The sequence below is a fragment of the Syngnathus floridae genome, chromosome 22 (genome assembly GCF_059516105.1).
Source record: "Syngnathus floridae isolate MCC-2025c chromosome 22, RoL_Sflo_1.0, whole genome shotgun sequence".
Taxonomy (NCBI): domain Eukaryota; kingdom Metazoa; phylum Chordata; class Actinopteri; order Syngnathiformes; family Syngnathidae; genus Syngnathus; species Syngnathus floridae.
The window spans coordinates 890,607-914,512 of NC_142434.1; the positions used below are offsets into that span (position 1 = coordinate 890,607).

Here is a 23,906-nt window from a genome sequence, read left to right on the forward strand (position 1 = left end):
ATCTGGCTTTTGACACTTTGCTGAATCGGCATTCTGTCGCAATTCACACAGGACGAGTCAAAGCAATCCAAATCCTGCTTGTAACCGCAGCGTAGCTGCTTACCACTTTGGGATTGATGGTCAAAGGAGCCAAACGGTACTTCTGCTTTTATTCCTTTTGAAGCCACAAAGCATATAAACAACACAAACGAACAGAACTAGCGTGTCGCACGTCATGTAGCTTATCAAACTGCACTTAAAGAAGGCCCTGAATCCCTGATTCGTTAAGTTTTAACCTTTACAAAAATCACAGTATGAATATCAAAGGGACGGGAAACATTATAAATAAGTGCGTATCAAAAGAGCAGTATCAGACAGTTTCTGACTTGTCATCGTTGCATCTAATGGCGACGTACCACATCAGGCAAATGGCAAAAACAGCCAGGCCAGAGCCCAGTAGGACCTTCTGGGTCACGTCCAGCATCTTGATCCGGTCCACCAGCTCCTCCTTGAGCAGGGCCGCCGATTCGTCATCCAGTTCCGCCGTCTGAAACCCAAAACGGCAGATGCTTAAAAAAAAGAAATGAATCATTGCGCGACGGTCGGTGTTATTACCTCATTCATCCAAACCAGAGGGAAAATGGTTCTTTCGTTGATTTTCTTCAATACCCTAAGCACAAACGGAGCCTCGCTAGTAAGGTCAAGCCACAACGCTAAACCAAAGCGCGCAGAATGTCACTTACGTGATGACGTTGGAGGGTCCGTACATCATGTTCACCTGAATTCTCTTGGCAAACCCCAGAGTAATTCCCGTTATCTGGTGGAAAGATAGGTAGACTTACCCGTACCAATTCATCAGGCCAAGTAAAGTAGCATCGGTATTTGCCTTCAACACAACTATAGCGAAAAGAAAACAAGTCTTACGGGTTCCACGTCCAGATAGGTCTTATGGTGCTCCTCGATAGGGTTGAGCCCCTTTATGGCCTTATGCAGGGAAGGAGTGCCATGAAGAAAGTGAGGCAAGGAGATGTAGATGGGCTGTCCTACAAAGAACAAAAACTGGACGGTAAGAACCTGGCGAAAGAGCCCAGACCCAATTATCCTGACTGACCGTCTTGACAAGAACTAATGTCCAGAACCCCTGCCATGGTACAGTTTTTGGTGGTCTTGAGATCCCGGCAGTAGCAGTGGTTTTCGGGGTTGTCCACCGGCGAGGCTAAGGTGGACTGCAGCAATCCGAAGCGGTACACCGGAATTTCCTTCAGGTCCCTGGCGTATTGGAAGCTGGCTGACACCGACCTGCGGGACACATAGGGGACGGCAGTGACCTCTAGCGGCTCTTGAAAGTATTGCAGAGGGAATTTCGTTACCTGCAGATATCCGAGGAGAAGAAGAAGATGGGCTTTGTCACATCCACAAAAGGAGCAAAGTTTGAACCATCTGGAAAAAGGAGGTTAAGTCCAGTTCAAACTCAACTATAACTTCTTTTTTTTTTTTTCTCCTTACCTGTCCCGTTGATCATGTTGCAATACTTGTCGTCCCAGAAGGTCAAACTCCTAAAACGGAGAAGAGGAATCTCCGTGAGGACATTTATCGTCGTCTTGTCCATCTTGCCCGAGCTCACCTGGATCCTCGCCACTTGTCGATCACGCCCACTTTGCTGATGTCGCCCTTGCCGGTGAAGACGGTGTAGTAACCGTCAAAGGTGCCGTTGTACTGAGGGACAGGGGGAAGATCTCGTCGCATCATCACAGCCAGCGACAATAGCAAAACATGAGGTACACCCGCTCGCTCCGTCCATCACAGTGCCAAACGGAATCCGAATTAAATGTCTCAGATGCGGTAATAGTAAAAGTAGTAGTAAAAGGTAAAATTGAATTTGAATTTGAATAAATATATAAATATGAGGTGTGTGTGGCTCACGGGTGTGAAAAGGCCCACGGTGGCTTTCAACATGGGGTCCTTGTAGCCCCACAGCAGCTCTTTGATGCTGCGGTGCTGGAACAAAGACGAGTTGCTGCTCTTGATCATGGTCTCGAGTAAGGGATGCAGCGCTTTGGGAATCTTGGAATACGCCCCCTGATATACACCAAAAAAATCAGAATTTGCTTTGAGATGCACACCAAGGAGATAAGGGCACATTTTATAAGCATTATAATTTGATTAGGAGCAGATTAGCATCAACTCTGCTGACAGTCCAAGTTAAAACTCTTATCAATATTGTCGACTGTCGAGGATTACGCAACCGCCCATGAGGCTACGTCATTTAGCCTTAACGTTCATGTTAGGTAAGACAATTTACGGTGATTATTCTGGCTAACGTTAGCGTGTTTAGCTGGATTAGGCTATTTGAGTTATGATTGAGTTGGGTTAGAGATGATTCATCAAGCTCCAGTTAGCTTCTATCAGGGATACGCGTGAGTAATCGTTGGCCTTTTCCCCCCGATAGGAATGACAAACCCGTTTTCGTTAGCCTCTCAAGAACAACGTTTGCATGAATTCAGGTTTACATGCGTATGATGATTCTGTTTGTGTTTGCCCTTTGTGCAAGATGAGGATGATTAATGGGCGAGACGATGCGCTGTAATTTATCACAGCACAGCTGCGTGCCTCGCACTCACCGCCACCGCCAAGTTCAAGCAGGTGATGATGTCCTCTTCCGCTCCCACCGACAAGGACGGCTCAAACGTGGCACCCAGCGGAAGCAGGTAAGACACGGTGTCGTTGAGGTCGAAGGTGATGTTGGCTTTGGGCAAGTATCTGGTCCTGCGGGAATTTTTGTGGTCAGTGCATAAGGGATGAAAGAATAAAAGGGAGGAAAATTGCTCGTTCAAAAGCTTACAAGTAGGTGTAAGGTCCTTTCTCCACCACCACCGGAACGGCACCTTCCCCCACCACCTCCCTGGCGTTTTGCACGTCGAAGAACCAGAACTGTCTGTAGACCGCTCCCCCCGGTGCCAGCCAGTTGTCATACGCCGGCGTTCCTTCTGCGATCACGGCTTCCTTGATCCCCGCACACGCCCCGGCAGACGAGACTATTTTTAACCGGACTGACGCACAGATGGTCGGGAACATTTTTTTTTTTTGTCGGCGCTTTGACGAAAGATCCGAGAGAAATGATTTCTCCTTGAGCTCCGTGCGGCGCCACGTACCTGTAAGACGGTTTGCTCAATGAGCCCGTTCCCCACCGGGATCAAGATGCCCCCCAGTAGGGCCATGGCCGCCCCGACGACAGCTCCGGCGAGGAGTCTGCACCTCTTGTTACAGCAGCCCATCTCTCTCAGCGTGTGCGTTTGCACCGTCTCTGCAGCGTCTTTGTACGCGCGTGCAGGCTTCGGCAGATGCCAGGTAGAAAGGTGCGCGCCTTTCCTACAACGCTTATATATGGCCGGCCAGGGTTTAACGTACAGCCAGGACTGAGATAACGGCAGGTGAAAGATAACCAGTCGAAAGGTTGACAAGAGCACTTTCCAAGCAAAGGAGAAAACAACTCACATGCTGGATGGGGTGATCATTCCAAGACTCCTTTAAATCCTCCTTCAAGTCCCTTCTGCTTTGTGGCTTTTGGTCTTTTTGCGTCAACACTTAATGAGAATCAAAAGACCCCAATCCACACGTCAACATTTTTCAATTTGCTGGAGCATAACTGTTTAGTGTTTGTCAGCTTGTGGCTTATCTGGAAGCGCACTTCGATTCGCTCCACGACGTGACGTCAAATTTGGATTTTGATGCCGCTCCAGGATTTGACAAATGAGCACGTATACTCTCTTGTGCCACTAGAGGGCAGTGTCCGTTACTGTTGATGGACTCTATGTATACGGCACTGCTCTTTCCAACACATTGTGTTTTAAAAAGTATTAACTGCAAGAGCTGATGCCTGCCCACTTTGCACACAGTAAACCAGTTCTCCCAATTGATCCGAAACAGGATGAGCTTTTGTGTGTAACGCTCCAGTTGAATCCTACGCTCCTCTTGGCATGACATGTTGCGTGACAGTGACATCTTGCTTTTAGCAACTTGTGGCAAGACAACCACCCAAAACGTCGGCCCCCCCTTCCCCCAAAGCAAACACAGTTTAGATGCTACTGGGAACTGTCCCTTCAGCAACCTGTTGACTGTGCAGGCTTGCGCTTGACTTTGTCCCAGCGTCTGAATTATTTAAACCACAAACAATGACTAATGTATGGCTGAATGAGCAGGCAGGGGGGGGACGGGGTCCGCCACTGGCACTGCTTGCAGGCCTTGTCCCCATGGGAACGTGTGCAGCCGTACACTGTCCCACGTTCATGCAATAGTAGTTTTACAAAAAAATCAATTTTGAGCACTTTTTTTAATAAATAAATTAATGTGTGCTTAATATGCAATTGTATAAATACAACCAATATTTTTATCAATTAAGTCAAATATTGTTTAATTGTGTAGGTGTAAAGGGCTCGTGCGTTGAAACCGTTTTCAGTCACGTTTAAAAGTCGTGCTTCAAAATAAAAGCGTATTTGAAGAAAGTATATTGAGCTCTCAACTGTACGGCGCGACTGGTGCCTTTTATTCTGAAGAAACAACTCGGATGTGCGCCGTGTCCCTTCTACAGTAGGCTCGCTGTGCTTTGCTGGCTGGCTGTCTGTCTGGCTGGCTCCTCCTCTCGCACGCATTTCAACTGCTGCCGCCGCAACGGATGGAGCGGAGGACCAGCAGCACCAGCAGCCAGCGTGAGAGGCGCCCCCGACCATTTTCCAAGCCGTCAAATTAGCTCGCATCTCGGCGACGACCTGCCTAGCACCCCGGCGATAGAAACGCTCTCCTTCAGGGTAGAGAGGTTCACCTTCCGCCTCCAAGACATCGACTATCAATTTTAGGGCGTGTGTCTGCTGGCAGGAGGAGAACATTTGAACTATTTCATGTGGGTTTGGTGAAGACATTTTAGCTGCTTGAGGATGGGCTGCACGCTGAGCACCGAGGACAAGGCGGCGGTGGAGCGGAGCAAAATGATCGACAGGAACCTGAGGGACGACGGCGAGAAGGCGGCGCGGGAGGTCAAACTGCTGCTGCTGGGTAAGAGCCGAGGCGAGGCAAGGCTGGGCGGACTGGGCTGGGGTGGGGTGGGGGCGCTAGCCTAGCCACGGGGCGGAGGGTGACTTGTGGTCGCGGTGGTCGACGCCCAGCTTGAATGTCTGCAGCGAAAACCTTTTTTTTCGTTTACTTTTGTGCTGTGTCACCGCCGACTTTCAATGCTAACTTTGGTCCCTGAACGCAACATTGTCGAGTTAAAATAAATAAAGCAACATTTCGAGTCAAAAGAAACTTCCCAAAACGCCGTTCAACGCACTGATTTTTCTTTTTAAAAAAAACGTCAATTCAACATGAGTGGACGTGACTTGAATATTAATGACCTAAGATCTCATTTATGGTCCTCACAAATGTCAGCTTGATCTGACAACACTACCGAATTAGTCGTTATCAAACACCAAAATGTTAATAGCTATGAGGTTAATCGCGTCCTTTTCTTAATTATAGGTTATCTCGTGCCAGATTGACGCCTAAAAACATTCTCGTAAAATGCAGTCGTTTAAAAGCCACACAATAAATGACATTGTGGCATGAGTAAATGCCATGATGCTCTTATGAGTTGTTCTTTATGATGTCCTTATGATGATTAAAAAAATTAAAAAAAAACATTCGGTGCACACAAAGTCACACTGTTATGCTTGTAAACAGTGACCTGAGGTGAGGAACTTTTCCATGCTTGGGCAAATGTTGACACACAAACACACATGCAGAATGTGGGTCACCAGGACATTCGTGAATCCAAGATCAATACCAAGAATTAGCACCTGACTCCTGACTGATCATTTTTGGAGCAATGGGTGTACATATTTTAGTGCATTCATCAGTGGCTTGACGCCGATGCCGAAGGCAACTTGCCCCAGCGTGTCAGCTCACGTTTGTGACCTGACACGTGTTGTCATGTTTTCATCACATCACGTCCAATTTTTTTGTTCGGTGTGCGCCGCAACTGCTTTAATGATATTAGATTGTGGATCCCGTCCAACACTGATGGGCCTCTTTGGCTTAGGCCAGTGGAAAGTCAACTGAGAGCATTTAAAATTCTTAAGTTGCAATTTGTCATTAAGGATAATGAACAGCTTCAAGTGAAATGACAGTTAATTAGTCAATAATGTTGGTAAAAGCGAGAAGGAAGTATTGACATTTTGTTTGTTATGGAGATGACCGGCTCAAATGAGACTTTGTACTCTTTGTTTGCACGCAAGATGAACTGGCAACCTATGTTTGCTGGACGCCAAGCAACGGCACAAACGTGGCAGGTTTAGTTGCGCCGTCTTGAATCCTCCCAATGTCACCCGAGCCCGGCGTCACCTCGGAGGGTCCGAGGTCCCGTTGCGGTTTTGCGCCATACGAGTGTTCGGCAACCTCCCCGTGTTGATACGCGAGAGCCGAGGCGAGCCGGCTGAATTATTGAAGGTGCACTAACTGTGGCGTGCGTGGCTCTTCCGCAGGTGCCGGCGAGTCGGGCAAGAGCACCATCGTCAAGCAGATGAAGTGAGTCCAGTTCGCACCGTTGCACAAAGGTTGCCTACTGCGTGTTAAATATTTCCAGATGGGCAGCTTTATTTTTAGTTTGCTGCCGTGTCAAACTGCCAAGGGTGGCCGTTTGTAGGATTTCAAAACATTTTTTTGATTTCCAGGATCATCCACGAGGCGGGCTACTCGGAAGAGGAGTGCAAGCAGTACAAGGCGGTGGTCTACAGCAACACTATCCAGTCCATCATCGCCATCATCAGGGCCATGGGCCGCCTCAAGATCGACTTTGGCGACGCCGCCAGAGCCGTGAGTCGGCTGTCGGAAGTTCGCCGTGCTCGTTGGGTCCGCTCTGTTGAATTTTGCCCTTTTCCACCCTCCCGCAGGACGACGCACGGCAGCTCTTTGTGCTGGCCGGATCCGCCGAGGAGGGCTTCATGACGGCCGAACTGGCCGGCGTCATCAAGCGGCTGTGGCGGGACGCCGGCGTCCAGGCCTGCTTCGGACGCTCGCGCGAGTACCAGCTCAACGACTCGGCCGCGTAGTAAGTCTACAAAAAGCAATTTATTGTGAAAAATACATTTAAGCAAAGTGACGTGAAATCTCAATGACCTCGACAAATATTTAACTGGCGGATGCTAACGTTATTAGCTGCGGCAAACGATTTGGTAATGTGTCCCTCCGGGCCACGTTGCGCCGACTTAATTGAGCGTTGCGCAAGAAACTTTTGTAACAAAGCGCCGCTTGTGCGTGTCTGTGTGTGCTTTTGTGTGTCCCCCCCCCTTGTTGTAGTCCTGCGCTTATTAGCGCCAGTGTTGCGCAATCACATCATAAGCCAAACTCATTTGTTTTTCTTGTCACGCCGCCACCAAAAATAAATTCCGCGTGACTTTGTGCGCCGGCAGCTACCTGAACGACCTGGAGCGCATCTCGCAGGGCTTGTACATCCCCACGCAGCAGGACGTGCTGCGCACCCGCGTCAAGACCACCGGCATCGTGGAGACGCATTTCACCTTCAAGGACCTCCACTTCAAGTTGGTGTCTCAGCCCCGGCCCCCCTCCTTTTCTGTTAATCCCGCCGTGTTGTCGTCACCGCAGGATGTTCGACGTGGGCGGTCAGCGGTCCGAGCGCAAAAAGTGGATCCATTGCTTCGAGGGCGTGACCGCCATCATCTTCTGCGTGGCGCTCAGCGACTACGACCTGGTGCTGGCCGAGGACGAGGAGATGGTATGCCGCTACGCCGCTCCCCGAAATGTTTTTTCCCCCCTGAAAGTTCCTAACAAGACGTTTGCCCTCCAGAACCGAATGCACGAGAGCATGAAGCTTTTCGACAGCATCTGCAACAACAAGTGGTTCACCGACACGTCCATCATTCTCTTTCTCAACAAGAAGGACCTCTTTGAGGAGAAGATCAAGAGGAGCCCGCTCACCATCTGCTACCCGGAGTATGCAGGTCGGACGGAGGCAAAATAATGCAAACGTCACATTCGCTTAAAAAAAAAAAAATAATAAATCAAGTGTGTGCTTTGCTTGTGCGGCAGGCTCCAACACGTACGAGGAGGCGGCGGCCTACATCCAGTGTCAGTTTGAAGACCTGAACAAGCGCAAGGACACCAAGGAGATCTACACGCACTTCACGTGCGCCACCGACACCAAGAACGTGCAGTTCGTCTTTGACGCCGTCACCGACGTCATCATCAAGAACAACCTGAAAGACTGCGGCCTCTTCTGAGAGCCGTCGCCGACGTCGCCGGCGCTCTTTCTTACTCCAGGTGAGCTGCGGCCACAAAGATGGCACGTCGTGTGAAGGCTAACGCGTTGCCGTGGTAACCGCAAAACTTTATGGTTTATAAATATAGCGACGCTTTAGTGTGAAAATGTCTCACATTATTCAAATTGTTGTATCTAAAAAAGATGACTTATTTCTGTTGAAATTTGATTTCCTTACATTTTATTTTCATCCAAAAAATGCTCCCTCATATCGGACTTGTTTTTCTTCAAAATGATTAAAATTGCTTCTTCCCCCCCCCCCCCCAGGTTGAAGGAATCCCCAAGGAGCGGGGCAGAGGCGTTCCCCCGACCCCCCCATGCCCCCCCCCTCCCCTCGGCCACGCGCTGTACAGTAACGCCACCTTTAACAGCTTTATTTATGTTATTGTCTCGGGACATTTTGTGTCAGATGTTTTTATTGTTATCAAACTGGCGGGCTTCTACTTTTTTTCTCTTTTCTTTTTTAAATTTTGGGAGGAGAAAGATTCGGTCGGGGAAAGGCTTTGACTTTTTTTATCTTGAAAAATGGTGACCGGCGTGTCGCCAGAACACCCCCCCCCCCCCCCCCCCACCACCACCACCTGCAATATTGTTCCATTCAGATTCAGGATTTTTGCTTCTTAAACACTAAAAATCTCCATTGGGGGCCGTGGCACCTTGTATATTTTCCTATTTTTTGCAAGGATCGGGAGCGTAGCCATTTTGTTTTATTTCCCCCGCAAGATGGCAGAGGTTCTGCCGCGCTCGCTCGGCATTATTTTTTTTCCTGTGAGGTGGGGGCGGGGGGTGGACACTGTACATCACTGAACCTTTGCATAATCATCTCCCTTATTTTGATAATAAAAAAAAGAAAACAGGAAAACATTTTACAAGCAATTACAAGTCTTTCAATTTCATTTGTGTCAAAAATGTGTTCATCCTCCAGAGTGACAAAGCTTTCAAAGTTGTTGGGGTTTTTTTTCCAACCACTGTGGCCAATTGAAAATCGATTCCTAGCAGCGTAAAGGACAACGAGGCTTCTGCTTCCAGTCAAGCCTCAACGAGGACTTCCCGGACGTGGATTTCAGGTACATCGTGAAAACATGCTGCCTCCATTTTGTGTAAACAAGGACAACAATGAACCCTTTATTTGCTCTCGTCGTGCCTTTCTGTTGACCGACTCCTCTCGGGCTGTCACATTCTCCGAGGTGCTGATTAAAAGTTCTTATCAGCTGCAGCAGCAGAAGCCCTGTGGGACGCCAGGCTCACATTCTTCCAAGGGCACAGACATCATGGGTCAGGCAGGCAGGCGCTTTGGACTCTTTTAGAAGACGTCGGCCGTTATCTCCTAAGTGCCTGCTATTTTCAATTTTGCGTGACAGATGTGACTTTGAACATGCGCCTCAAAACTTGAGAATTCCAATTTGACCCTGACCCAGTGACTTCATCGTCAGCGTGTCAATTAGGCCCAAAAAGACCCGAGATTCCCACCAAACTACGGCGGTGAAGTGACGTCCTATCACATGACAAAAGCGCATCACACGGCCTTTTGTCTCGCTATTTTTTCTTTCCTTGGGCTCCGATTCCCGCTTTCATCCCCCTTGCCTGTGCTCACACGTGGTGGCTGTGATGTCATAGATTCTTAGCACCATGGCAACAGGGGAAAAGATGGTGACAGATATTCCCTCATAGCTGAGGGGATGAAGTTGTTAAAAATAGCTGCCTATTTTTTTTTAAATATCCGCTTCACAGAAGACTGTTAGATGCTTTTCACATCATGAAACTACCCGCTGATAAAGACTACTTTTATCTGAGAGGAGACAGCAAGGAATATTAATACTTTGTCAATGTTTTTTTTCCCCCTAAAGCTTTCTTTAGCGCGTTCACCGCACCGGACAAATGTGACTTTCTGTTGTCTGATAGCAGGCCTGGAAAAGCCGTAAAGCGCAAAGCACTTCATCCCGCGTTGTGCATTTCATTGGGAGAGCGTCGACCCATAATCCCGCTTTAATAAGTCCTCAAATCCAGACTGAGATCCGGCATTGTTCTCAGGACAAAAAGACCAGCCAGGGCGAATTAAAGCAAGCGCTTTTGACACTCTTAACATTCCGGTGACGAGTCACATCCCTAGACCCCAAATAATCTAACGGGGGAACTGTGGGGCCTCCCGCTCACGCAGCGGGTGAATCATAGGCTACTCATGACGCACTCGCGTTGGCTTGTTTTGTTCCTGCTGGGCGGCTTCTGGAATAGGAGGCGACCACCTGTAGCCTCACTAATATTATTAGTGCGTTTAATATGCAAATGAGGCTGCGTGGGCTGAAAGGGAAACCAGAAGAGGAGGTTGGTGGCTAAATGTAATCATACAAGGAGCCAGGTTTCAGTCAGGTTTTGTACTGTACACAGGGCTGACAAATCCTACATTGTTATTGTATCTGATTTATTGTCACAACTATTGATTTTTTTTCTTTGCGTATGTTTGCTTTTGGCGCCATCTAGTGGAAACAAGCAACATTGCGTTCATTTTTCATAGTTGTGTGCCGCAGTAATATCGTTGGAAATATAGCCTTTTACCTGACAGCACCCTTACATCTTTTTTCCCCTGAAAATGTGTTTTTATTCTTTTCAACTACGCCCACAGGGGAATGACGTCAATGGCCCAAGCGTTGCCATGGAGACATTTTCCGTGCATTACACAGCTGTTATTTGCGCATGCGTGGAGTGCTGCAACAATATCATTTTTTTCCCAACCAGCTATGGCGTCATTTCGCCAGGAGATGGCGGCATTGTATTGCAGCTTCTCAAGACAAAAGTGGCCAATTTTTCTTTTTCTTTTTCAAATTAACTTTTAGAAACAGATATAATTTATAAGGTGCAGTCAATGTTTTACTGAATACTTTCTAGCAAAACAATTGGCTAATTAAATTAATGAAGATGATATCTTGTCAGAAACGTTGGCAGTGGAACATTTTGTATGCATGAACTTGTGGACGTGACATAATTAATCAGACTATAATTCCCCCTTTTTCTCAACGCGGCGGGATTTCTTCTCATTTGCATTGATTCCAAAGGCAGAAATGTTTATTTAGATTAACAAGTGAGAAAAGCGCCTGGCTCACCTCGCGTCCGCTCATTTGCTGATGAATGGAAAGTGATGCAGATTTATGGTAGCATCAAGGGGGGGGGGGGGGGATGGAGGGGTGCAATAGCGTAAACTTAATCAGCCTGAAATATCATAAGTGTCAGCAGCGCAAGAGAAACAAGGGCGTCTCCCAGCTATGATTTTGCTCTTTTATGGCCATTTGTGACAAACGACGTGATGAGGAGGTGGAGGAAAATGAAATGTCGGCGTCTCGAAGGGCCTGTCCTTCAACTTCAACGCCAAATTATCATGCACGGCGGGACTCGATCGCTCTCCAAATGAATTGTGACCCCTGCACATTTTAATCAAGGTCTGCATTTTTTTTCTTCTTCAGTGTCTTCCCACAATGTTCAGGTGTGTTATTTCAAAGTACAAGGTTATCAGAGTTGTCCCAATGTTCAGCCACTGTGTCAAAAGGGGAAGCAAGGACACAAGGCAATAAAACAACATTCTGAGTGCGCTTCTGTCTATTTGTTTCCACGGCGACGCAAAGCAAAACCATCTTCCGGTAGCCTGATATATCAGTGGGTCCGCAAAGCTGCGCCTGTGCCAAAACTAGATTCTTTTCTTGTTGCCAAACAGCTGTCTTCAAACGTTTTATGCCTCTTAGTGGGACAAGTCCACAGGCGCGACCATCCGAGGCTGCAGGACCAGATGGAAGTCCGGCTAGCGTATGCGGCCCTGGGGAGTCGCTTACCGGCTTTTTGCGACACGATCTAACGGTCGCGACAGGCCTCATTGTTGGGCAATTAAAACCTGAATCAAACACAATGGCCGGGAAAGAGCATGTTGCGAGCAAGGGTACCTGATGAAGTGGCCTTTGAATTGTTTTCACACGCATTCCTGCTCTTGTTCACACACTGCCTCAGGAATTCCTCCCTCGCCTCTGTACACGCCCCGCCCGCCCTGATTGCTGGAATGTGAAGACCTTATTATTGTTTTCTCACCTTTTATAGTTTTTGAAGAACGCCTGATTTATTGCATCCAATCGTTATGACGAGAAATCATGATAATGGTGCGACGTGGAATAACGACATCAGTCATAAAATGCAACCGACGGTGATAATTCTTTGGCTAAAGTTGTGCTGTAAAAATGGAACAATTTGGATCATCAAAGTTCAAGTATTTCTTTTTTAAAATGTGCAATGCACTGTATTTATTTGAAAGCTGTTGCAATTCAGCAGGTTTTAAATTTGGAATTTTACAGTTTTAAAATTCAATTGTTAGTTTTGCCCAACTTCGCCAGGCTTCTGCCTCCTTGTAAACTCCTACATCGGAGAGCGTTATTAAACGCACCACAAGTTAACTAGCCAGCTGCTGTGCAGCCGAGGACATTAGTGATGTGCATTCCAGTTCTTTTAGGTGAATTGAATCTTTAGAATCAGTTCACTCAAAAGATCGAATTGTTCTTTTGAACCCATCGTTCACTCACGAGCCAACACGAGAGGACATGGAACCAAGTGACGGCGAAAAGTGAGACATATCCCAGTGAGGGTGAAGGTGAGGGTGAGGGTGGGGGAACCCTCAAAATACGACAGGACTCTTCCTCGACGTGAGCCATGTCCAGGAGTACAAAACGGAGGACTAACCACTGGAGCAACAAAGTCCACGAAAGTGTTCTCGTCCGGGACGCGGAGGGGCAGCTGGCTGCACTGGAACTAAGGGGCGGTGCTGAGCACGGACACTTTCCGCTTGTGGGTGAGCTTCTCCCGGGTGGAGCGGCGTGCCTCGGCGGCAGACTCCATCCCGGGGAACTGCTGCTACTGGAGGTCAACGACACACCGGTGGCCGGGCTCACCAGCCGGGACGTGATGGCGGTGCTGAGGCACAGCAAGGAGCCCGTCAGACTCAAGTGTGTCAAACAAGGTAAGTTCTGATACTTCAACGTGAGTAACTGTGGCTGGCGTTTCAATTTTTACTTGAAAGTAACTTGAAACTGTTTCAAGACGTTGCTGCACGTCTTGTCAACAGCGAGTGTTGCTGTTTTTGTTTGTTTTTTGTGGTTAAGGCGGCATTCTTGACGGATTTAGTGATGCTCGGCGCTGATACTAAGTTTGGTCCGTGAAGGGGGCGTGTTGCGTTCGGAACAATCAGATAAACAATTGCCACTCAAATGTGTCAGGTGACGTTGTAATCGTTTTTGTTGGCCATAATTTGTTCTTTAAAACTATTGCCAGTGACGCCATTATTACCAAAGCTTTCTACTCGAGTTGGTTGATGTCTTTTCTAGTGGGAGTGACTGTTTTTGTTTGGTTGTCGACGCAAAAAGGTGCTTTGTGGACGCTTTTGTTGATGCCAGCTCGCTAATGATGCCAAGTTCAGTGAAGGGGGCCTGTTGTGTTCGCTGGAGTCGGAAAATAGTTACTTGTCAAACTAACTAGCTAAGTCAGCCGTGTTTCTGATAACTTTTATTGAAGTCATGCTAGTCATCGTTTGACTGAAATGTTTTGAGTCTTGTATACTGTCTGGGGAATTGCTTTAATTGTGTTTTGTCAGCTGGTTGGTGATGGACGTTCTTTGTCATGCTCGGTGAAGATTTTAATTTCTTTCAGTGAAGGGGTCGCGTTGCATTTGAGGCAGTCAGAATGTTTGTTTGTTTGTTTGTTTGTTTGTTTTGTTTGTTTGTTTGTTTGTTTCCATTGCAAGCGTTTTAAAATGTACATCATTACTTTCTGTTTATTATTTCACAGAAGATTTGTTATCAGCTCCTTCATAATGATACCTCTGCGTTCTTTCGCACTCTTGTGATCGTTGAGTCACAAGCTCGTCAACAATGTTATTATTAGATTAGCTGAGACCCAATATGGCGGCAGGTGTGTGCAAGTTAACAGGAAACCCCTACATGTTACTTTCACCATTTTGCGTCTTGCGCCTCCCTCAAAGAGGCATTTTATTTCGACCTGGATGGATGATGCATCCGCTGTCCGCCATTTTTTTTCTACGCCTCCTATTTTTACAGCATGAAAGGCGGCCATTGTAAGCCTCTTTGCGATCTTTTCCCGCTCTCTAGAGTCCTTCTACCTTTTCCGCTTCCCGATGCCAGTGTGCATTGTGGGTATCGTCAAGCGCAGTCTGTTGGCATTTAAAGCTCTTAAGTTGTTCTCGAGAGGGCCAGCTCGGACTGCGCCGCCATCACAATAGCGAAGCCAGACTCGTTGCGGGGATGCAAAAAAGGGTGTTGGTGTCAGATCATTAACGTGTTTAACGATTGGAGTCATTTTCTATTTTTATATATGTCTAGCTAGCAAAAATGATTTGCATTTATCATTTACAATAAAAAAAAGCTTACAGTATATATACTTTCTTGCAATTTTCACAGCCAACCAATCAGCCAATCACTTGAAGTGTCGCCGCCAGACCCAAAGTGGAACTTGACCTTTTGCGTGACCCTGGCTTGATGTCAGCCTCTTTTTCTCATCAGCTTTGCCCAACGTGCGTCCTTATCTGCATGCCGAGTGTGTGCGCTGCATTTGCCCACCCCTGTGCAAACAAGCGTCCTCTTTTTGTCTTCTGATAGACATCTAGTCGCTGTAAGCGACTTGACAAAACAGCGCTGGTGTGTGCTACTAATGAGGGCCAACCTGAGCCCACCACACACTTTCAAGGACATCGTGTGACAGCTCAAGCACACAAGCGGCAAGACGGAATTCTATCAAAGTTGCCTTTGCTCGTGTGTGTGCGCTACGTTCCTTGAAGCTTCCAGTCATGCGCGTCTCCCATGTACGCCGTGCGCCAGCAGCCAATGATGACTCATCTCCAGACAGTCTGTTTGGATTTAATGAGCCTTAACACAATTCACATGGAGACAACTGCCACCCCCCAACACACACACACACACACACACACACACACACACACACACACACACTCTAACCTCACACTTAGGAGGAAGCGTCAAAATCTCAACAGAATAAAAGAGCAATATTTTACGAGTCAGACATTTTTACAAATAATGTGCATAATTTTATGGAAGAAAAGGTACAATATTTTATATATAAAATAAATAATTTCAGAAAAATGTTAAGAAACAAGTTAATTTCATGAGGAAAATAAGCTAAACAAATGACAGGACTAATGTTCTGAAAACTAATTTTATGATGAAACATGATACAAGTATCAATCTTGACTCTTTGAATTTCCCGTCAATAATATTAAGAGCTCAAAAGTGATTTGGCCCAAATAGAAAAGCCGAAAATGAGTAACGATTACCCTGTGCAATACCACCCCCATCCACAAGTGGCAGCAGTGTGCCCATACAAGTCATTCAATCCTGCACGTTGACGTCAAATAGGTGTCCTTGTGGCAGCCATTATTTTTGGCTCACTTCCCCATTCGTCACAGCGTGCGTTGTTTATTCTCCGCGTCCCCCAAACTTCCACAACAAAAACTTCAGGGGCGCTCCTTTGACTGATGGTTCCTCCCGTGGCCTCCAGATGGCCTCGCTAAAAAAGTTTCCGGACGTAAAGGAATGATTTGTTTCGAGCCGAGTCCCCCCTTAAGATAAGTAGATTCATCAGGAGACCTCCGCGGCTTCTAAAATCATTAATAAGCTCGGCGGCAAAAGTCACCTTCTGTCCCATCCTTGTGTGTTTTGTCAGCGCTTCCCTTTGTTGTTTTATTTGCGTGGCGATGAAACACGGCGGAACGATGGCATCGATTCCGGCTGAGCGGCCGTCGCCCTCAAAATGAAAGTGTCGCTCATCCCTCGTCTCGTTTCCTGCGCCGCGACCTTGCCGGGAGGGAGAAAAGAAAAAAAAGCAACAATAGCTTTTGGGGCTTTTGACATTCCGCCTCGCATTTTCCCGTTAGCTCCAATCAATTAAGGCCTTGCAGCTCTGTCCAAATGAAGAGAAGATTGACACAAGGCCGAAAATGGAGCTCCACGTTGGACGAATGCAAAGTTAGTTTGTGCTGCTGCCAAAGTCACTCGTTGAGTTGTTTTAGTTTCAGAGCTTGTCTCTGAATTATGGATGCAGATGAGACATGATGAAAAACGGCAGGAAATTTGGAGGCGAGCTGCTCGGAATTCATAGCGCGCGCCTCACTCCAGCGAGCGCCGTCACGCCGTTGTCTCGGGCCGTCTTACCGTCCGTATGTGTTCACCAAGCGGCGCGTAAGGCAGCGGCAGCCAAACACTTGGAATTTCACGCGGCGCTCCTCGCGTAATGGCTCCCCGGAGACGACCCGAGGCCAGACGCTGTTTGGATCCGCCTCGCCTCTCCTCGCCTCGCCGCGGTCGGCCATCTCCATTTATTTCCATAATGTGCCAGCCAGCGAGGCGCGTTCGCATGTGCGCTCGGTGTGATGATGAAACCCGAGGGGTGGAGGCTCACGAGTGATTTGGGGGCGGGGGGGGTCAATCTCGTCACCTCTTGACTTCACAAGTAGTAGAGATGCCTTCATGGTTCGCCATATTTAGATTTGATTGGCTGGGGGGGATATCGCAACTGGTTTTAGAAGATGTGAAGGTGACGGTAACTCACCGATAAGATTTTGTAGAAAATGCCTGAAGTGCAAGTCAACTGGAGACAGAAGCCAAAGCGGTAATGAATCACTTCAGTCCTTTAACACGAAGCCATGTCCGAGAATCGATCACGTCCACGGTAAACTTTGCAGCGCTGATCCCTCCTGTCTGGCAAATGTAATGAAGGCTCCGTTACAAAGCCTCGTCAAAGTAGAGCAGACCCATCCACGCTTCCCCAATTCTCCAGCGAACGTGTGAATTATGTTTTATTAGCGCCGCGCCTCCACTTGCCCGCGGCGTCCGCCCTCGTGGAAACATCTAATTCGCTTCCAAGAGGCGGCTAAAAAGACTGTCTCTTTTGCGAGAGCGCTCAATCACATCTGAAGGAGCTTACCGGGGATTGCGCTAACAAAGTCAAGTGTGCAACATTGCGGCTGTAGCTCCGACCTAGTCTGAAGCGCCTGTGATGACATCATCGGCGTCCATCTGTCAATATTTGCGCCTTATCGCCGTCTTGTCTCGCAAAGCCTCTGACTTTGAGAACACGCTGCACTTTCCTCTCAGGCCAATGTCGCTTTTTACGCGAGAGCTACTTTTAGCTAGTCTTAATTATTCAAAGCGACCAAAGTGGCTTCTTCTTCAGCTCAAGGAAAAAAAACGCAGCCAGTTCTTCAAGTGTTCCTGGTTTTGTTCAGACCGCCAAAAGAACGGCTGAAAGGACAGGCGAGAGAAATTGCGGTTTTGGGACCACAGGTGTCAAACTCCCGGCCCGGGGGCCTGATACGGCCCGCCGCATCATCTTATGTGGCCCGCAAAGACAAATTTTGTCGGCCCTGAATTAGACTTCAGGTTGTTGATGTCAGTCAGTGCCTCTAACGGTGTGGCGTACGTACTCGTCCACGTAAGTAAGCGACAAATAAATCGCGGCAGTCGCTGCGAGCAAAGCGACACAGGTGTCCCGCCTTCAAAGTAAATGGCCCGTATAGTCAATCCAATATAAAATTACTGTCCTGGAAAAGGACTGACAGCCATAAAAGTGAGTTATTTTGCCGTCGCCGGTCTCAGACGGCCTACGCTCACCCTCGGAGTCCAACCTGTCGGCTCCAATTACCCGCGGCGAGTGTTTGCCCGCCGCTTGTGCGACATCTGTATCCTAATTGCTCGCCGCCACCGCCGCCTTTGGAGGCAACGGCTCAATTAGTCCACAAACGAGCGCTTTATATTCACAGAGATTGTTTGTCATTGTTCCGCTACGGGGAATACGCGGCGGCACCTTGGACATGTTTTGGTTGGACACATGCAAAGTGTGTTTTTTTTTTAAGAGGTGCCAACAATACGTTGCTTTACCTTGTTCACAGCCTGCTTGATCAATTTCTGCATTCCCAGTGATCAATTACCTGCATATACGTTCCCTTTTTAGACACACACAAATGTACACACACACACATTTTCCATTTGCGGCGCTCGCACCTGCATGCAAAAATAGCTTTCACCTGAAAATGGAGCACGGTAGTAAAGAGGAATTGTTTCTGCAGCCGAATTGCAAAAAAAAAAAAAAAAGCTCTCACCGCGCCATCAATATTTTAATAATACCGCGCACGTTTTCAAATCGGGTTAGGCTTTGAAAGTAGCCAAGACGTGGTGGCCTACTTGATGCGGAGAGATAAAAACTCTCATTTCAAATCGGAGAGTAATACAGCACAACTTTTTTTTTTGCTAGTGGGCAAGCTACGTCGCTAGCATAGATAGAATAGATATCCGACTGGGCGTGAATCACCAAGGAGTGGTCGGACGTGCGTTCAGCTGCATTTCTGCTGACAGTGATGTTGATGGACTGACTGAGCGCGCGGTGTACAAGTGGAGCGTTGGGAGGGCGCCGCGCTCAATTGCATGTCACGCTGCGTCTTCCCGCTTGGCTACGGGGCATCTGGGGGTGACGAGAGGCCTGGCAAAGTAAGCCGCTTTTTTGGCCGGAGCTGTCCAAGGTACTTTGCATCTTAGAACGACTGGAACGGTTGTCAAACTGTAAATTAGGCGCTCAGCAAAAATAATGAGTCGTCTCCCCCTTCTTGATTTATCGTCGACACGTTTGATTGGGGTTAGGATTATGCCTGAGGAAAAAAATAATTCCTCCCAGGACCCAAAAAGTTCACTTCAAAATACATCTGTCTGTTTGTCCTTCGCTCTAATCCATATTGTATCATTTTGGACGACTTATTTGTTTTGGGAATTCCTCAATGCACGAAGCCGGTGACACGGTAATTAGCCTCTTCTCACTAGCGAGGGGGAGGGGGCAAATCAATGTGACGCTCTGCACAGTCATTACCGGCGAAATAGAGCAGCCCTGTTTAGATGTCGATTTCCGATAGCGACTTTGTGTCTTTGCGCAGGAAAGAGGCGGAAATGCCTTTTGTCCTGGCAACAAAAGATGCCAGGTGATGTGTAACGCCGTCGTGATCACGGACCGCCTCTATGTCTGCCAACGCTACTTTGTATGAGTAAATCGTCCACTTGCAGCTTTTTCAACCTGAAATCAGTCCAAATTGTTATCAGTCTCATTTCTCAGCCTTCTTGTGACCTCTCTCTCTCTCTCTCTCTCTCTCTCTCTCTCTCCATCCTAGATAGCGAGCGTCTAATGATGCACCGCCTGTGGCGCAAACACAGTCGAGACTTTTTTTTTTTAAGGAGTCACTGGTCCGTCCTGGCATTTGAGACTTTGCCGTGATCTGGACTCGGGCTGCCAGATCCAATTGGGCAACGGGTCGTTTGATTGGCTGAGCTCGGTGCCTTTTTTGTCACTCGCGGCGAGGAGGCGCAACTCTGGAGCTGGCCCGCTCCGCGCATGGCCTTCAACGCTAGACTGGAATGGTTGAGTGTGGCCAGCTCGTGCTGAAATTCTGTCTCAGCAGAAACAAAGCTTGACTTATCTGAAATATTTGGCGACGCTGAGTCGCATCAAAACAACACAGCGAGCGCTACATCGGGGAAACTTGCTTTACTTCCGTTGGCGGCTCAGCAGACTGCTGCGGCGCTGCCGAGCTTTGGCTGGATGAGTTCAATTAAAAAAAAGGCCCGCAGCGAGATAATAATGAGAAGTGAGCGTCGTCGCGATGGCAGCTTCGGCACAACATTAGCAAAAGATCTGGAAGCGTCGTTTTTCTGCATCGCTCACTTCAGTGACATTGCCGAGTTGCGCTAGCAAATTGCTGCCATGGGATAACGTTGAACGCGGCGCATCCTAAGCATCTTTTCCCGCGATGACCACCCGGGGAGCGGCGCCTTCTTTATAGCCGCTCGTCCGCGATAAGAGTATTATGGTCGCCACGGCAACCGCACTGCGACGTGCCTCACTCTCGCCCTTCATCATACCTGGCTGAGACTTTTACTCGCTCGCCATCCTCCTCCTGATAAGTGAGAGAAATTTTACCACTGAGTGACCCCCTAAGGTGACACTTGACTCATTTTTATAGCTTAGAGCAGGGATTGTGAACCGGTGGTCCGCGGCCCTCTGGTGGTCCGTGGCGGTATTGCAGGTGGTCCTCGAAATTGGCAAAGAATTGTAGCGTTTTTCAAAATGAAATTGATTAATTATATATAAACTTGGTTTATTTTCCAGCTAATTTTGTGACGTCAAATGTAGCTGAGATGTCTGAACTGTCCGCTGCTCAGCCCGTGTTAAATTCATAGGATGCAAATAAGAGGAAAAAAGTCGTATCTCGGTTTTGAGGATTATATTTCTTGTCCAATTATCCAAAGGAGCCAAAGGGGAGGCCCAAGGGAAGGATGTCAGATGACTTTGCAAAGCCCTTACACGACCTTGTTTTGACCACAATCGATGATGACGTTTGGGTGCCGATGCGCTTTTAAGCCGTTCGGCCAAGTGTCAATGATAGCCTTAAGCTTTTAGGAGCTGAGCCAAGCTGGAAGGCGGTGGAATTAAATGTTCCTCCGTCCTCTGAATCCTGCCCTTTAGCTTCTCTCTGAATTCCGAGGCCTCGACGGAGACTTGGACTAAACGTGTCTGTCGAGTCTCCAGTTTGGCTTCGAAGCTTGGATGCGTTTATCTTTGGATACCTGAGTCCCTTTCCTTCTGTAGTCGTGCCGTGGAGCTCTTCAGAAAGAATCGCGAGCCCATAAAATGAAGTCAGGACCTTAAGATGCCAACGCGACAGGCAGTAGAAAGCGATGTAGTACCCTGGCTGTTAGACAGGGGGCGCTTGTGCATCTGGGATGCTGGAGGAGACGATTCTCCCAGCGTGATGGTCTTGCGCCGCCGGAGCATCATCAGCGGTCGCTCTCCCTCACTTTCTCTGCTCGCCGCTTCCCCTTCACTCCTTTTCCACGCTCTCCCGTTTTGTGGAGCGCCAGCATACAAGGCAGAGTGAGCTGGTGCGAGGCGGGCAGGGGAGGGGGGGCGTTCCGGTGCTTGCGACTCCATTGCAGCGAGCGGAGATTGAGTTGGGTGACGGGCGAATCCCAGCGGGAGAGATCCGCCGTCGCCTTCCCACCAGAGGAGATAACTCGTCATGGGAAACCTGTGGCGAGAAGGACGCTGACCACGGAAGGAAGCGAGGTGCCGTCTAACTGTATCGTCTTAACGTGCGTGTGATTTTTTTTTTTCTTCTTTTTTTCCCTCAGCATGCCCGGCTCGTCTTTCTCATGCAAATGCAAATGTAGTCGTTGGTGTGCCGTTGGCTTTGACCGAGCCGCAGATGCGCTCCTTAATTCATTCGAATGCCGCAAATGAGTTGGGCTCTGATGGACGAGCGCATGTGTGCGTGTCTACGCCAGTCTTGCAATTATTTCCTGCTCAATATGAATGGAAACTTCACAACTAGGTTAGAATATTTTTTTTTCAGGCTTTAATAGTCACCGTGGATGTCGTGGTGAAGAAGATGGGGCTATCTGAAGATTCGGTGTATTTGCGTCGAGACTTGCCTTGCGGAATCCCACAAGTCACGTCAGTCACGCACCGCCCATTCATTTTAAATGTGATTATACGGATGCGTGGCAGAGAAGATGGATGTCGTATTTGTCAGGGGAACCCAAGAGGGGTCAAGTTGATGCTTGTTTTATCCCCCCTTCCCTATCTTCTTCCTCTCGGCTCCTCCTTTGGGATTGGCTGTGGCCTTCCATCTCTCTAATCCCCTACCTTCATTCCTCTGTCGCCCGCCACCTTCACTTTATTTTTTTCCTGCATGCTGAGCCAGCGAGATTAACCGGTTTCCTTGCAAAAATCCATTCATGGAACTTGTGGAGGGAACCCAATCGGCTCGGCGGGTGATTTATACGCCAAGGTTCTGGCTGCACGTGCTCCAATTAGCACCTCTGAAAGTTCGGTATCATTTATCGGGCAGCGACACAACAGAGCTGCAGAAGTCACAAATACAACAAGAGTCGCCGTCGACACCTTTGGCAGCCATTTTGTGGCCGCCGTAATATTTCAACTTTTCACCATCTGATTGTGTTGTGCCAGGCGGCGTGATCAACAAGGACCTGTGCCGCTACCTCAACCTGCGCTTCCAGAAAGGCTCGGTGGACCACGAGCTGCAGCAGATCATCCGGGACAACCTCTACCTGCGCACCATTCCCTGTGAGTCCATTTTTACTCTTTTTCTGAAGCCCAAAAAGTCTCCAAAGTTCTTTTTTTGTCATGTTTCTTGGCTAACATGTGCTCAAAGGTCAGCCATGCATTATTTAGTTCAGACTCCCAAAACCTAGTGTCTGTTGAGCTGCACCTTTATTTGGTATCTGTTCAAGTCTGAAGTGGCGGGGAGGGAATCGATTCGCCGCCCAAGGGTTGATTTGAACGTGAGGTCCTGACTCTGGAATGGCAAGCTTCTGTCTCGCGCTTATTTGCCGCATTAGCCGCTCGGCGAGAGTCGACAGTTTAGTGGTGGAAATGAAAAGTTTGGCTCTGTGGGCCTCCATAGACTTTATTTGACGCCTTCCATCTTGAAGGGGCTTGACGGTTGCGGCTCGTCCGTGGCATTAAGGCCGACGGTTGGCGTTCCCTCGCAACTCCAGGAAGCCAGATAGTTTTTTGTTTGCGGAGGAAGCATCATTTCCCCGGAAGAACAAATTGGAGGACAAATACAGGGAGAGCGAGACAATAAGTCAATGGACCGCACGGCAAAAAGGCTGCTTAAACAGCGGCGTAATGAGACGTCGCTCCGCAATGGGATGGATGGAGGGAGGGAGGGACGGATACACGAGAGGCGGTTGCGTAGCGCGAGCAAATTGATGCCAATTGCTTTTCTGCAATTTGGAACATCATGTTCGACTCCAACGGCGAAAAAGGTCGAGGAGAAAATGGACGGCGGCTCTCTTAATAATAGCTTTGGAATCAATGCGTGACCCAAATGCACTTGTGGTTGGAAATGAAGAAACTGGACAAAGCCCATCTTGGTATTTGATATCTCGGATGCTTTGTTGTCACTCTGTTGTCTAATCGTAACATTGAAAAGCGGATTCCAAAAAAGGGGGATTTGAGCTTTAGCCCCGCCCCCTCCCCTTTCCTTTGCGTGATGTCTGTATTTTTGCTATCGGAGATTAATGACAAAGCTGGCAAATCATATCGGTTGCCAAGCTGGCTCCAAATGTTTGCTACGGGCAAAAAATCATCCGTCACCGACATTTTTTTGCGACTTGTCGTCGGTTGCGATGAAAAAGATAACATTAGACGACGCTTATCTCCAAACGGACGCCTGTTGATGAGATGTGTGCGATAAACCTCCAGGCTTGAAAGAGAATAATCATGGGGCAACCATCTGAAGCGCGCAATTTCAACATTGAGTGGAAAGTAGAGACTTTTTTTTTTCTTTTTTGAGGGGGGGGGAGTTGGCTGACAGGCAAGAGAGTCGCCGCTTCACATACTAATAGAGCAACTTGGACTGAGTGAGTAGCTGGGAAGGGGGGGGTAAGCCGACGGCCAACGCTTTCGACAAATTGCCTGGTTGAAATCCAAGGTCAGAGCGTTAATAGCCCGAGCCGTTGTGAAATCAGGCCTATCGTTGAGTAATTCGCCGAGATTTGAT

General features: G+C 48.2%; 3 protein-coding genes and 2 long non-coding RNA genes across 15 annotated transcripts in view; 3 read left to right on the forward strand and 2 right to left on the reverse strand.

The window, feature by feature from the left end:
- Positions 1–130: 130 nt before the first annotated feature.
- cd36 (CD36 molecule (CD36 blood group)) lies at positions 131–3,698 on the reverse strand. Of its 3 annotated transcripts, none has more exons than XM_088367474.1 (13): positions 3,475–3,698; positions 3,132–3,356; positions 2,822–2,982; positions 2,601–2,745; positions 1,903–2,058; positions 1,604–1,695; positions 1,486–1,535; positions 1,350–1,419; positions 1,091–1,278; positions 904–1,022; positions 723–796; positions 595–649; positions 131–526 (listed from the first exon to the last, which is right to left on the reverse strand). In XM_088367474.1, the coding sequence occupies exons 2-13, from the start codon at positions 3,252–3,254 to the stop codon at positions 350–352; spliced, it is 1,410 nt and encodes a 469-aa protein (XP_088223600.1). In that variant the 5' UTR covers positions 3,255–3,356; positions 3,475–3,698; the 3' UTR covers positions 131–349. The 3 variants fall into 3 exon arrangements, with proteins under 3 accessions (XP_088223600.1, XP_088223599.1, XP_088223598.1); XM_088367473.1 differs by having other exon boundaries at positions 3,132–3,395; XM_088367472.1 differs by having other exon boundaries at positions 3,132–3,698.
- An 897-nt stretch (positions 3,699–4,595) lies between these two features.
- Positions 4,596–9,160, forward strand: gnai1 (guanine nucleotide binding protein (G protein), alpha inhibiting activity polypeptide 1). Of its 2 annotated transcripts, XM_088367478.1 has the most exons (9): positions 4,600–5,028; positions 6,492–6,534; positions 6,681–6,822; positions 6,900–7,057; positions 7,419–7,547; positions 7,612–7,741; positions 7,814–7,967; positions 8,056–8,286; positions 8,552–9,160. In XM_088367478.1, the coding sequence occupies exons 1-8, from the start codon at positions 4,911–4,913 to the stop codon at positions 8,244–8,246; spliced, it is 1,065 nt and encodes a 354-aa protein (XP_088223604.1). In that variant the 5' UTR covers positions 4,600–4,910; the 3' UTR covers positions 8,247–8,286; positions 8,552–9,160. The 2 variants fall into 2 exon arrangements, with proteins under 2 accessions (XP_088223603.1, XP_088223604.1); XM_088367477.1 differs by having other exon boundaries at positions 4,596–5,028; positions 7,612–7,967.
- On the reverse strand, positions 8,895–12,336 carry LOC148379040 (uncharacterized). Its single transcript, XR_015855474.1, has 2 exons — positions 12,211–12,336; positions 8,895–9,474 (listed from the first exon to the last, which is right to left on the reverse strand). It is a non-coding gene; the product is annotated as an uncharacterized LOC148379040 (long non-coding RNA).
- Positions 12,337–12,788: 452 nt separating this feature from the next.
- magi2a (membrane associated guanylate kinase, WW and PDZ domain containing 2a) overlaps positions 12,789–23,906 on the forward strand; it is a 37,670-nt gene continuing 26,552 nt past the window's right edge. For 3 of the 8 annotated variants that reach the window (XM_088367447.1, XM_088367448.1, XM_088367449.1), the window contains exons 1-2: positions 12,793–13,271; positions 22,346–22,462. In XM_088367447.1, coding sequence (XP_088223573.1) covers positions 12,965–13,271; positions 22,346–22,462 — 424 coding nt within the window. In that variant the 5' untranslated portion in view covers positions 12,793–12,964. Of the gene's footprint in view, positions 13,272–21,095; positions 21,469–22,345; positions 22,463–23,906 lie in introns of those variants that run through there. The other 5 variants (XM_088367445.1, XM_088367452.1, XM_088367446.1 and 2 more) reach the window with 5 other exon arrangements.
- Positions 13,762–15,904, forward strand: LOC148379042 (uncharacterized). The gene is made up of 3 exons (XR_015855475.1): positions 13,762–13,934; positions 14,725–14,837; positions 14,923–15,904. It is a non-coding gene; the product is annotated as an uncharacterized LOC148379042 (long non-coding RNA).